Below are 13,939 nucleotides of genomic sequence, written 5' to 3'. Positions count from 1 at the left end.
TATTTAAATTCGCTTTTTTTTTTTTTTTTTAAATAATTATTTATTTTAATATTGAATTATGAATGGACAAAAAGCAAAAAAAAAAATTTATTTATTTTTAAACGATGTTAAAAATAATAATAATAATAATAATAATGATAATAGTTATGAAGAAAATTGCCTTTGGCCGACGCCACATTGGTTTTTTTTATTTTATTTATTTTTTTTATTTTACCATAAATTATTTTTATTTTTTTTCCCTTTCTAAACCCTTAATATACTTTCACCACACTTGACACTTTTTCTTGTCTTTTCTTATTTCCCTTTTTTTTTTTTTTTCATTATTTATAAACTTTTGTAATAATGTTTAGAATGGTTATGATGCACGATGGAAAAGGAATAAATGATGATGAGGAAAAAGGATCGGAAAATTTGGAAAAAATAAAATTTAACGAATTGAAAAATGATGATGATGATGATGATCGTTTCGAATGGAAATCACGGAAGAAGAAATCGATAAATTTGAAAAAGGTTATTGGTAAAAAACGAGGAGAAGAAGAAAATGACGTGGAAAATTCGGAAAACAATAATAAATCGATAAATAAGAAAAAAAATGTCTCCTGTAAAATTTGTTTGAAAACATTCGACGAGGGGTCGTTATTAAAAAATCATTTGTTGGAAAACGAATGTCAACGTTTCCGGTGTGAAAAATGTGGAAAACAATTGAAAAGTAATAAAAATTTACAAAAACATATCAAGACCGAACATGCGATGAATGATGACGTAATGACGAACGTGGAAGAAGAAGAAGAAGGAGAAAGATCGTAAGTGAATTGAATTTAAAAGAAAAAAATTAGATTTTGAGTGGTTTTTTTTTTTTTTGTTGCAGGTCAATCGAACTTTTGGAAAATTCCGGTGAAAATCGTACGGAAAAACGAAGAAGAAAATCCTTTGAAAAAAAATTTTCCGACATCGATCAATTAAATTCTCACATCCAATCCGATCATCATTTGGGGGGAAAAAAATGGAAATGCGATGGATGCGGTAAAAATTTTTCCTGCGAAAAAAGTTTGTGTCGTCATAAGAAAACATTTTCCGAGGAACATTGGTTTCCGTGTGAATTTTGCAAAATGAATTTTCACCGAATTGAAAATTTCATCCGACATTTAAAATTAAAACATTCTAAAGTTACGATGAATGCTATGAAAGCGGGGGAAATCATTTTAAGAATTTTCATTTACGAAAACGAAAACGATAAAAAGTCCAAAACGATTTTCATATGCACGAAATGTTGTAAAATTTTTTACCAACGTGAAAATTTACAAAAACATCACGTCGAAAATTGTACGGAAATGGTTAAACCGGAAGAAGAACCGAAAAACGGAAACGAAAGCGGGGAAAATTTTAACGATTTCAAATGTTTTTCATGCGATAAAAGTTTTGTGAGTTTGGAAGGTTACGAATATCATAAAAATAAAATTCATTCCAATGTCGAATTAAAAAAAAATAAAAGAAATAAAAAAGAAAATGATGACGACTGTGACGATTTTATTTTTCCAATTGATAATAATAACGAATTTATTTGTCAAGTTTGTAAAAAATCATTTCCGGTGAAAAATCTTTTTAACGAACATTTAAAAGAACACGAAATTCCGGTGAAATACGGACTCCATTCGTGTTCCATATGTCCGAGATCATTTTCCAGCAGCGATGGATTAAAATATCATTTGGCTACCCACACGGGTGAGAAAAGGTACTCGTGTAGAGAATGCAAGAAAAAATTCATAAAAAAAACTCATTTGTTAGAACACGAAGGTACTCATTCGAAAATAAAATATTTTAAATGTTTGAGATGTCCGAGAACTTTTCACACGGATTCCGCATTTCGAAAACACAACAAAAATTTTCCCGGTCCTCATTCTTTTCCATGTGAGAAATGCGGAAAATTATTTACAAAAGAATCCATGATCGAAAAACATATTTGCGTGGATTTGGCGAATGTGACCGTGGCACCGGAAGTGAAAGAATTGTTAAATGGCGGTGAGGTATCTGTCAAAGAAGAAGAAGAAAACATGGCGACGACGGAAACGAATGATGAAACGTTCGGAAAAACGATTTCCGCCGAAGAAAAAAAAACTTGTGGTGATGATAATAATAATTCTCATACATGTTATAAATGTTTTAAAATTTTTCCTAATTTAAACGAGGTTCAAATCCATCAGGAGGAACACATCGGAAAACAAAATTATAAATGTAGATTTTGTTCGAATGTTAATTTTAAAAGAGCAGACGATTTTAATTCTCACATTCGTTATCATTTGGGAAATTCACCCTACGTGTGTTTAAAATGTAATAGAAAATTTATTTCACCTTCGACGTTATCCTCGCACTTGAAAAAATATCCCGACGAACATTGTTTTCCCTGTGGAAAATGCGAACAAAGTTTCACCACGTTAAAAAAATTACAAAATCACGAATGCATTTTCACGGAAAATTCAAATAAATTCACTTGCGCTTGTAAATCTTTATTCAAAAACTGGAACGAATTTGCCGAACATGCTGGAACGAGGAAACCTTACAGGTGTTGTACCTGCGATCAAGAACACGCGACCCTAAACTCTTTGGCGAAACACGTAAGAAAACACACTGGGATAAAACAATATTCTTGTGAAAAATGTTCAAAATCCTTCAGGATTAAAAATAATTATTTTTTACATTTAAAAATACACAAGGAGGAGGAAGAGGAGGAGGAGGAGGAGAGTAAAAAAATTCATTGTCAACATTGCGATTATAAAAATAAATCACAAAAAAGAATGAATTTTCATTTGTTCAGGTAACGGTTCCCCCTTCCCTCCCCTCCCCTAATTTTTTCATGGAAAATTAATTTTTTATTTTTTTTTTTAAAGAAAACACGGGATCGGTTCAAATTCTTATAGTACTTTGTGTCCGATTTGTGGAATTATTTTTCCATTTAAAAATCGTATGAAAAAACATTTGGAAACGGAACATGGAGAAGAAGAAGTTCCAGACGAATGGAAAAACGTTAAAAAAAAATTATCCCCTGTTTTGTGTAACCTCTGTGGAAAATTACTCACTAATAAATACCTGTTGGCAAAACATATGAAAAAGGTTCACAATCCCGACGTGACGAACGTTGATGAATTCAAATGTGACGTAAGTTTTACCTTTCCCCCCCCGCCCCTTTTCTCTCTCTCTCTCTCTCCAGATTTTTTAGCAGATTTTTTTCCCGTTTCAGGAATGCGGTGAAATATTTAAAAGGAAAAATTCACTTTTAAAACATATGGAAATTCACGAATCACCTCCACGTTTGAAAAATTGCAACGAATGCGGTCAAGAATTTTATTTTACAAAAGATTTAAGGAAACACGTGAGAGAAAAACACGAGACTGATAAACCATTTTCTTGTTCAAAATGTTGGAAAAATTTTAAAGTTTCCGCAAGTTTAAAATATCATTCAACGATTTGTGGCGACAATCACGTGGTAGGAAATTATTTAAAGAAAATACAAAACGAAGAAGAATTTACAAATGGCGGTTATCAATCACTTCCGGTTACGAATCAACCCTGTGCCATGATATACTGGATGTGGAATCAATGATACGAAAGAAAAAAATTCATTCTTATTATTATTATTTAATTTTTGATTGTATAATATCGATCGATCGATCGATAAATTTTTGTTATTAATTAATAATAATTTACAAATAAAATTATTTATTTTATTAAAATTTATTTCGCTTGTAAATTAGTCAACATGCAAAGATCTCTCGCAGCTGCTCTTCTTCCAACAGAAGTTGTTACGTCATATAATCCAGCAATTAATTCTACGCTAACCATATCGGGTAACCAACGTACCAAATTAGGCATCTTAAATAAAAAAAATTGAAATCATTTAAATTAAGAATTTAAAAAAAAAAAAAAAAAAAAAAAAAAATCAATATGTCGGATTCGTTTGTACCAAATTATGTAACGGTTGACCTTGCAAAACCAATCTGGATTTTTCTCGACCGCATTTGACCAACATTTCTAAAAATTTATATACAAAATGTGTTTGCTGTGATATTTCACCGTTTCTGTTTGATATGAGCTGAAACGAGAATCAACATTTTCAAAAAAACCGATGATGATAATGATAATAATAATAATAATAATAATAATAAATAACTACCATGAAAGCGTTAAATAATTCGTTGCAAGCGGATTGTAGTGCCGGAGCCATGGATGGTTGCCTAGAGGGTGAAAAACAAGAATTCGTTCCAAAACCGACCGAGGGTTCTTCGTTATTTAATTTCATGTGTTTTGGTGCCGGATAATACGAATCGTTGTCCTAAACAGAAAAACACGAGTTTAACGATTGGACTTGCGCAACAGCAATTAAAAACTACTTTGGTTGTTGTTGTTGTTGTTGTCATCACATCTTACATCACAATCCACGTCTTTCCTGTTTCTTTTCTTGTTCGATTGGTCTTTTGACGTTGATTGCACGACGGCTATTATGCAATACACGCATATTTTCGCTAATGCGCTCAACTGCGGCTCGACTAGTTCTTCGCATCTAATAAAATTAAATTTTTTTTTTGTAATCATCAATACTCCTACCAAGGGTGGTTTCTTTTAACAAAAACAAAAAAAACCCTTACTGAAGTTTGTTATGTAAATATTGAGGGAGAACTTCCGTCAAAAGGGATAATGTACAATTCATTATGTCGAGGTGAAATAATGCAAAAGCCAAATCGACGGCTCTGTTAAGATCTTCTTGGTACTTATACTGTGTGATTTCCTAAAACAATTTCGAATTTATGGATGATATAAAAGTCAACCTCGTGACAATTTAATCAAACGTTAAACAAATACTTTTATTATTTACCTTAAGAACGTTTGTGACGAACCATGGAGGTCCTCCGGTGTTTAACATGCTTTGAAACTGATGAGTTGCTTCGATGCTCACCCAACCTTGCTTGTGTATTTTACTCCAAACTTTTTCCAATTGCATACTAATCGGCGTGTTGGATATAATTCTTCGAAACAAAATAAAAAATAAAAATCGTTTAGGTTCCACGTGTGCGCGACATATTTATTTCATTTTATTTAATTTTACCCGTGTTGAAGTGATATTTTACTCGTAGTCGACGGATGGATGTTATATTGCATACGCCTGATTATCATGCTCATTAATGCGAATCTTTCGCTTTTAAACGTTTCGTTTGGATCTTCGATGCAGGGAGGTGCTAAAAATTGTTGAACCATGTTCATCGGTTTTAATAAAGCATCTTGGTGTAGTATCTGCATGTAACTGCAAAGCCAAGCCGTGGCACATATGGGTAAGCAACACCATTTCGACCTCATCGAATCTAAAATTCGTTTCACGTCGTTGGCAGATAAAGTCCCTTGTTCCCAGGCCAAAAGTACTTCTTTAATAGCTGCCGGTACGTTAAGGCAAATTTCATTCCACTTAACTTGACTGCGAATACGTATATATTTATTTCAAATCAATTTCCGCCAATAAAAAAAAAAAAAATTTAACTTGTAAAAACAAAAATCTTACCTGGTTTTGAAATCTTCGTTTGAATTAAACTGCGCCAAAAGTGCATCGACTTTCGAATTGTCGGTTAATGCAAGAATGGATTCGGGAGATTTCGGATTTCCTTTTTCCACCATTGATTCCCTCACCCACAACTCGAAAAAACTGTCACCGCCTTCTTCGGATAAAACAACCTGAAAAGTAAAACGATGAAACGTTAACGTAATTTAAAGTGAGTTAAATAAGAGTTCATTTTAAATGGTACGTACCTGAGATCCGTAAATGTTAACAATGGAGCACAACATTAAAAAGCTGACGTCGAAAAGAAGAGCCCTAGTTTGAGATTGTTTGGGTCCTTCCCCATGACCGTACTTGTAAGTTTCATTAAATTTAATTAATTTAGTTACAAACGTTCTTAGTTTTCCATCTACTGCTGCAACCGCAGTAATCAAATCGAAACTTTTTCCCAGAATCGGACAAAGCACCGTTTGTACTCCTTCCTAATTATTTTAAAACGTAAAATAAATTTAAAAAATGGTTTTGAGAAAATTTGTATTCATTGTATTACTTACCATTTTAATATTATCCGCATCAAGCGTTCTCAACAACCTCGCCAGGGTGGGTTCGGCTCTGATTATAACCTTTGGCAAAGGCTGCTGTGAAATATTGCAGTCTTGAATTTTTTGAATCCAACTTGTCATAGATTCTCTAAATAAATAAAAACAATCATGTATACTTAAAACATATTAAAATTTGTAATTGTTAATTATGAAATATGTACACACCTTTTTTCGTTAATATAAGTTACATGTTTACTACTAATTAAATTTACTTTTAACAGTTCGTTTAAAATACATTCGACAAAATTACAATTACATTTACTGTCCATTATATCTAATAAAGGGGTAAGCTGAAGTAACAAATCAAATGAATCTACTATATCCTGAGAATATTCATAACTTTGTGTTGCATCATCTGAAAAATATAAATAATAATCAATAAATGTAATTAATCAAGTCAGTTATATCGATAAATCTGAAAAAAAAGTTTTTTTACCCCTAAGTGTACAGTGAAGCTGTTTAAAAATATTTGGAAGTTTTAAAATGGTAAATGCACCCCAAAGTGACTCTTCTGACGTTCCTAATACACTGTTCAAATTAATCAAACATGCTCTCATTATATCACAGTATAATCTGGGGTTACTGTAACCCTAAAAAAAAAAAAAAAATTATTTTGAAAAATAATAAATTTTATTTTTGTAATACCTTGATTAAAGTAAAAAATATCTCACCTTTAACTTTTGAAGCATTATTAATTTACTAACTAAATAATTTGTTTCACAACCAGGAGCCAGCATAATTTCTACTGCTAGTAAAGGTTGCAAACAATAAGTAACTGGTTCACATTCCGTTTTTATGTTGAGCTCTATATTATGAAGTTTTTGTAAACATGTATCAATTGCTGAAGGAGACCTTAAGGTAGGATTTTGAGAATAAAATTGTTCAATTTCTTTACATTTTTTCAATACTTCAGAGTGAAATTCTGTGAGAGACAATATTTCAATCGATTAAAATTTTAAAAAGTTTATCTACATTTTACTTATTACGATAAACTTCATACAAACCAGTATCCTCATATTTGGCTAGATAAAGCATTGCCATTGTAAAATCACTTGACAACATATTAGTAAGAAGAGTGACACATTTTCCAACAATTTCTTCAAATAAAGGTTGGCTTCCATTTAATGTTTTATTTAAATGATAAATATAACATTGTAGCAACCATAAAATTGTCGATGCAATAGATGTTGCCAAAATTCCTTCTTCAGTTTTCCCTCGACATGTCATTCCCACCTGTAAATATTGAAAAAATTATTTTTATTATTGTAATTAAATGTAATAAGTAAAGTATTTACAATAAAATTAAAACTTACCTGACTTGTTTCTAAGAGTTCTAATAAACTGACAATACAATGTGGCTTATGAAAATTATTGTACTTTGAAATATGTTGAAGTAAAGCAGCATAAGAAATTAATTGACTGCTTAGAGAATGTTTTAGATAAGATAAAACTAAATGATTCGGACCTGGACCTATTAAAGCTTGTTGCAAAATACAATCTGCCAAATTGTACACATCTCCAGATACTCCTCTGGGTAAAATCTTAAAAAAAGTTATAAAATGTACATAATTTTTTTGAAATAAGATATATTTTGGTTTAAAAATAAAATTACCATTTTGATATGAATTCCCCATTGTAAATCTGTCCATCTTTCCCTCCAAGCTTTCAATAATAAAGCTTTTATGCTAGAGGTTTTACTTGTGACTTTACTTAACTCCATAGTGACCATTGTGTCACAAACTAAAAAATATAAAAATTTATTAACTATTATTTATTTTACAAAATCATTTTTTAAAAATAATGTAGCACTTTAAATTAATTCAAAAAACTAGATATTTTGGCAATGTAAATTTTTAGTAGGTCTACTGATTTTAAATTACATTATCACTAAAGAAGTAATATTAAATTTTATTAAACTAAAAAAAAAAAAAAAACTAATCCTATTAAACGAACTGAAATATCCAGTAAAAATTAATAAACTATTATTGATTGTTAATTATTTTAAAAAATGATTTTATATTACCTGATCATTGTTTACAAATTATAAGCTCCAGGATAGAACACCATTAGGCGTCTTTCAAATGACGTATCATTTGTCGTGGGATTAGATTGCAACTTAAAGTAAATTACTACTGTTAAAACTTTTAATTTTTTTAAACTTTTTATTTAATTATTCTACAGTTTTTTTGTATTTACATAATTATGAGCTCCGATAATCCCGAACCTTCTTCTTCTAAAGCTGCAGAAGTACCTCCTGAACCTCAAATACATGTCAAAGCTAGTGGAAATGCTATTTTAGTTAGTCCCCGACAGGTATTTAAAGTAATTAAAAATAATTTTTAATTTTATTGCTCTCTAAATTCGATTATTTTTTTTTTTTTCGTATAGAGAGGAAATCCACTACTCAAATACATCACACACGTACCTTGGGAATTTGATGACAGAATGTTGGCAGATTATGTTATGGGTCAGACAACTTGTGCTTTATATTTGTCTGTTAGATATCATAATCTTAATCCAGATTATATACATGATCGTCTAAAAATTTTAGGAAAAAACTATCTGCTTCGTGTATTACTAGTAATGGTATTGAGATATAATTTTAGTTTATTTGATATAGTGGTATTCTTATTACAAGATTGTAAAAAAATTACTTATTATTATTTCCAGGTAGATATTAAAGACCCTCATCATGCGATAAAAACATTAACGAGAATATCAATTTTGGCAAATTTGACCATAATGCTTTGCAGAAGTTCAGAAGAAGCTGGTAAAATTATTGAAAGATATAAAATTTATCAAAATAAGCCTCCAGATCTTATAATGGAAAAAAAAGAGGCAGATCCTTATTCCAGAGTGAGTATCAAACTATAATTTTATGTTAAATTTTTTAAACACCAAAAATCATAATTTTGATTATGTTTTTCTTTTAGATTATGTCTGCATTGATAACAATTCGATCAATTAACAAGACTGATGCGACAATTTTGTTGTCAACTTATGGTACACTCAGAGGAATATTAAAAGCCTCAGAAAATAGTTTATCGTTGTGTCCTGGAATAGGTCCACAAAAAGCATCGAGATTATATAAAACCCTTCATGAATCATTTTTGAAAGGAGATTTAAATGTAAGTCCATCGAAAAGAAAAAAATAAATATTTTATTTACATAATTCACATTAAAAAAATTACAATAATATTCTTATACAAACTTAAAATTGTACAGTATAAAAAAAAAATTAATAAATAATAATAAACACATATATTTTGAATTAATTTTTATAACCTGTGCGATAGTGTCGACAACGTTTTACCAAATCAAATTTTCTATACCTTAAACAATGCCATTGTGGTATATCTCTCATGTTGTTAATAATCTACAGAGACAAAAAGAACAAAAATTGACATTCGATCACCTTTTAGAAAATATCAATTAGAAAAATTTACAAAATTACCTGTTGCGAATTGGACACTACTTGAGAATTTCCAACATTAATAATCAAAAAAAATATTGTTGACATTAATAGAAAGCACATTGAATAAACTTTCATTTTGAAATTATTTAAACGACAGAATTTCAACACCGTATTATTATTATTATTATTCTAAAAATAATAAATTTTTCCCCGTTTGTTAATATTCATCTCAGGGCAACAAATTTATCAAATAACACATTCGTATACTACAAATCACAAATTTAAAATACAAAAAAAAAATATACTTACGTGATGAAACAACCCCGACAGTTTCTTAAGCAAAGATAAAGCAAACAATTGAAAAATTTTAACTTATATAACTTAGGTTGGTTGTTCCATCATCTAATTATACCTCATCAAAAACTATTTTTTTAAATTACTCACAACCGCCTTAAATAAAAAAAACCGCCTAAAAAATTTCCCTCGCCCCCCGCCCTCCGTTCCCCCTCTACAAAAAAAATACTCGTAAATTTGTAGGAGTTTAATAAAAAAAAAACCGTCAAAATAAAAACCGTTACACAAAATATATACATCATCCATTATAATAATAATATAAAATAAAATATAAAAAAAAAAAAAAAAACGTTTTTTTCTTAATAAATTTAAATGGGGCGTTTTGAAAAGAGGTCAAAATGAAGAAAAGTCACACGTGGATATCACGTGGAAGTAATTGTAACCAATTTTTTATTCCCTAATTGAAAATAATTTAAACGTTCTAAATTTTTTTTTCTTTTTTTTTTTTTTTTTTTTTTTTTTTATTTACGCGTGTCAAAAACGGTTACGATAAAAAAATTTAACCCCCTCCCCTTCCCCCGCCTCCCCGACTTATTTTTCCACGGTTTAAAATAAATTAATAATAATAATGATAATAATTAGAAGAAATTATAAAAAACTTTATTATTATGAAAAATATTTTTACAAGTATCAAAACAATCCGATTATTATTATTATTATTACCTTCCACGTAAAAGTTTTTCTTTTTCCACGTTTTTTTTTGTAACGGTCAATTCGGTCGTTAAAGACGTTGTGTGATAACTTGATCTAAATAATTCCAACTGCAACTATAATCAATTTTAAGATGTCCATAATTAGTCATAGTATATCTACCTGTTGGCCCATTGTTTAAACATTGTTCGATTGGATCCATTGTAAAACCATCTTGAATTTCCGATCTGTTATTCCTTATTAAAAAAATAATAATAATAATTAATAATAATAATACTGATAAATTTCTTTTTTTTTCATTATTTTCTCTTCGTGAATTTTTCACGCAAACAAACCGAAAAAGTGAAATCGAATCAAAAAATGTAAAAATGGCGTCCAGAAAATAAATCGTGGTTAGAGGATAAGGAAAACTCACAAACGAAATTTAACTTTCCCATTTTTTATCATTATTATCATTAATAATAATAATAATTAGGGTTTTTTTTTTTTACGGAATAATGATTTATGTAATTATTGTTTATTAAAATCATTCAATCATCATCATCATCATCATCAGCTAATAATTTAAATTTTTATAAACAATAAGAAAAATTTGTTTTTCTTTTGTAAAATTTTTACGGTTGGTAATATTTAAATTAATGGTATCGCTTTCGTAAATTTATTATTATTATTATTATTTGTTTAAACAAAAAAAAATAAAATAGAATTGCGTTTTTTTTTAATTGTATTAATTAAGGAAATTTTTTTTTTGTTTTTCATTATTCGTTACAAAGAATGAACATTTTCGTTTTTGTTAAAAAATTATCAGTATCGATACTAAATAATAATAATAATAGTAAAGACGATGATGATGATGATAATAATAATAAAAGTGGAAAAACACGAATTTTATTCACGTGATTACGTTTTCCCGTGTAGAAATTTAAAGAAAAAAATAATAATGATGATAAAAAATTTTGCAACAAAAGATTTAAACGATTTCATTTCATATTAAATATGGAAAAGGTAGAGTTGTAAGAAAGAGAGAGAGAGAGAGAAAGGGAGAGATTGGGAAAGACTGGGAAAAACAAGGGGAGAAAAAGAGAGAGAGAGACTGGGAAAGATAGGAGGAGAGAAAGAGAGCGAGAGACAGTGGAAGAGATGAGAGAGACAGAGAGAGAGAGAAAGAGAGAGAGAGAGAGAGAGAAAGAGAGAGAGAGAGAGAGAAAGAGAGAGAGAGAGAGAGAGAGAGAAAGAGAGAGAGAGAGAGAGAAAGAGAGAGAGAGAGAGAGAGAGAGAACAAAAATGGATGCTGGAAAAACGAAAAAAAAAAAAAATTTTTTTAAATGATTTGAAATGAATAAAAATTTTTTACTTTTACTACTACGCCGATTAATGATTCGACATTTTTACTATCATTATTATCATTATTATTATTATTATTATCATTATTATTTCAATTTAAATTTCTATTTCATTAAAATAAAAATAAAAGTCATAATAATTTATTTATGATGAAATTGAATGATCATCATAATCATAATAATAATTATTTTGTTTAATTTCAACGATTTCGAGTGAAAATATTTATTTTCTTCTGCTTTTTTTTTATTTATCTTCTGCTATTTCTTCTCCTAAATTTTAATTAACAAAAAATAATAATAATAATGTAACATTAATTTTCTTTTACTACGCATTAACTCGTTCGAATTAAACTTGCAACCGGAAATCATTATTATTATTATTGTTTGTTTGTTTTCGGTTGATAAAAATGTAAAAAAAAAATAACGAAAATTTTTTCTAGTGACACGTACCTGTAATTATTTTTCCCATAAATATTCGTCGTTATTTCCGGTAAAAACATTTTTTCCCTTTTCCCAGGATTTTCGTAAACGTAAACAAGGGAAGAAGATCGGGATAGAGAATCCGAAGAGGATTGAAGGAGGACTTCGTTATTAAATGACACGTTTAATCCGACCCTGTTACATTTATTATCCGGATTAAGTAAAATACCTTTTTCAGTCTTTCTTATTGGTTTTTTCGGTACGTCAACGGATAAATTACTCATAGATTTTCTAAAATTAACCGTTTCATCCGTTTCCTGTTCGGGTATGACTTCCGTCGTCAACGTCATTTCCGGTTTTAATTTATCGATATAGGGTGATGTATTTATCATAGATTTCCTACGTTCGATTTTAACGATTTTAAAATCCGAATCATTTTTCCATTGTCCACCGCCGCCATCTTGAAACGATTTACGACGATTTAATTTTGTTTTAACCACGTCTCCGGATGTTTTCCCATCGTTAAATTTTATATATTTTTCCGTTGAATATTTTCTGTTGTTGTAAGGCAACGTGTCGATTTCTAAATAATTATAAGAATCCGGATGAAAACTAACGGATGCTCGCCTTTTTAATTTACACGTCGGCATGTAAACGTTCGATATGTCTTTTATTATTGATGGCGGAAGGTACGTATGATAATCCTGATTGTTGTACCTAGATCTTTCCGATTGTCTTGACGGATTATTCGAATCCTCTGTAAAAATTTTTAACAAATAATAATAATAATAATAAACAATTTTTTAAAAATTTTTATTACGTAACGCCGGGCGTAACGGTTACTTTTTTTTTTTTTTTAAATTGATTTCGACTTGTTTATTGAATTATTAATGATCGAATTAAGGAAATTAAAAATTTAATTAATTATTAACGCTTCGGGCTTTTAATCGGTTTTGTTTTTTCACTAAAAAACTGGTTCAAATAATTTTAAATTTAATTAATAAACGTTAGTTGATACAAATCCGCCATTTTGTTTTTAATATATATATAGGTTTTAAAATGACTGAATTGAATTGTCAAAAAAAAAAACGTTTTTAAAACGGAAACTCATCACTTTTCATCAATCGTAACTAACGCATATATGCAAAAACGTGTCTTTGAATAATAATAATAATAATAATAATAATAATAATAATAATAATAATAATAACGAACTGTTGTAGTCTACGTACACGATAAATGTTATACATTTTTTTGACCTATGATCTTGTTTACGGAAGGCGTGGCATTGACATTTTAAATAATATTATTATTTATTTATTTTTTTCTCACGCTTTCGATTTCGAAGAAAGGAATTCCCTTTAAAACAAACGTTGTTTGTTTGTTTGTTTGTTTGTTTGTTTATTATAATTAATCGAATTTGCAAATCTCTATGATAAAAAAAAAAAAAAAAAATGAAAATCGAAAAATTGCGTTAACAAAATGATTATTCTAAGTTAATGATAATAAAAAACGAGATTCGATTTTTTTTAAATTACAGAAAAAAAAAAGTTGATTTGAAAGTTAACCAACTTTAAAAAAAAAAAAAAAAACTAGTATTTAAATAAAAAAAAAA

General features: G+C 28.9%; 5 protein-coding genes across 5 annotated transcripts in view; 2 read left to right on the top strand and 3 right to left on the bottom strand.

The window, feature by feature from the left end:
• Nucleotides 1–357: 357 nt before the first annotated feature.
• Nucleotides 358–3,598, top strand: Phum_PHUM004580 (zinc finger protein, putative; the record flags this gene model as incomplete). Its single annotated transcript, XM_002422619.1, has 4 exons — nucleotides 358–803; nucleotides 869–2,812; nucleotides 2,916–3,153; nucleotides 3,236–3,598. The coding sequence occupies 4 exons, from the start codon at nucleotides 358–360 to the stop codon at nucleotides 3,596–3,598; spliced, it is 2,991 nt and encodes a 996-aa protein (XP_002422664.1).
• Nucleotides 3,599–3,934: 336 nt separating this feature from the next.
• Nucleotides 3,935–4,587, bottom strand: Phum_PHUM004570 (uncharacterized protein; the record flags this gene model as incomplete). Its single annotated transcript, XM_002422618.1, has 3 exons — nucleotides 3,935–4,087; nucleotides 4,169–4,327; nucleotides 4,423–4,587. 3 exons carry the CDS (start codon nucleotides 4,585–4,587, stop codon nucleotides 3,935–3,937), a joined length of 477 nt encoding a protein of 158 aa, XP_002422663.1.
• Nucleotides 4,588–4,636: 49 nt separating this feature from the next.
• Nucleotides 4,637–7,870, bottom strand: Phum_PHUM004560 (Thyroid hormone receptor-associated protein complex 100 kDa component, putative; the record flags this gene model as incomplete). Its single annotated transcript, XM_002422617.1, has 12 exons — nucleotides 4,637–4,780; nucleotides 4,868–5,018; nucleotides 5,099–5,461; nucleotides 5,546–5,715; nucleotides 5,791–6,017; nucleotides 6,090–6,229; nucleotides 6,307–6,496; nucleotides 6,578–6,723; nucleotides 6,820–7,063; nucleotides 7,146–7,374; nucleotides 7,455–7,682; nucleotides 7,754–7,870. 12 exons carry the CDS (start codon nucleotides 7,868–7,870, stop codon nucleotides 4,637–4,639), a joined length of 2,349 nt encoding a protein of 782 aa, XP_002422662.1.
• A 473-nt stretch (nucleotides 7,871–8,343) lies between these two features.
• On the top strand, nucleotides 8,344–9,545 carry Phum_PHUM004550 (DNA excision repair protein ERCC-1, putative; the record flags this gene model as incomplete). Its single annotated transcript, XM_002422616.1, has 5 exons — nucleotides 8,344–8,439; nucleotides 8,530–8,727; nucleotides 8,812–8,997; nucleotides 9,075–9,269; nucleotides 9,438–9,545. The coding sequence occupies 5 exons, from the start codon at nucleotides 8,344–8,346 to the stop codon at nucleotides 9,543–9,545; spliced, it is 783 nt and encodes a 260-aa protein (XP_002422661.1).
• A 1,086-nt stretch (nucleotides 9,546–10,631) lies between these two features.
• The window catches only part of Phum_PHUM004540 (uncharacterized protein), a gene marked incomplete at both ends in the record, with an annotated part of 4,322 nt that continues 1,014 nt past the window's right edge, over nucleotides 10,632–13,939 (bottom strand). The window contains 2 exons of the mRNA XM_002422615.1: nucleotides 10,632–10,797; nucleotides 12,355–13,081. Coding sequence (XP_002422660.1) covers nucleotides 10,632–10,797; nucleotides 12,355–13,081 — 893 coding nt within the window. The remainder of the gene's footprint in view (nucleotides 10,798–12,354; nucleotides 13,082–13,939) is intronic.

Source organism: Pediculus humanus, genomic scaffold (genome assembly GCF_000006295.1).
Source record: "Pediculus humanus corporis 1103172107365 genomic scaffold, whole genome shotgun sequence".
Taxonomy (NCBI): Eukaryota; Metazoa; Arthropoda; class Insecta; order Psocodea; family Pediculidae; genus Pediculus; species Pediculus humanus.
This window is presented reverse-complemented; position numbering and strand designations above follow the sequence as displayed.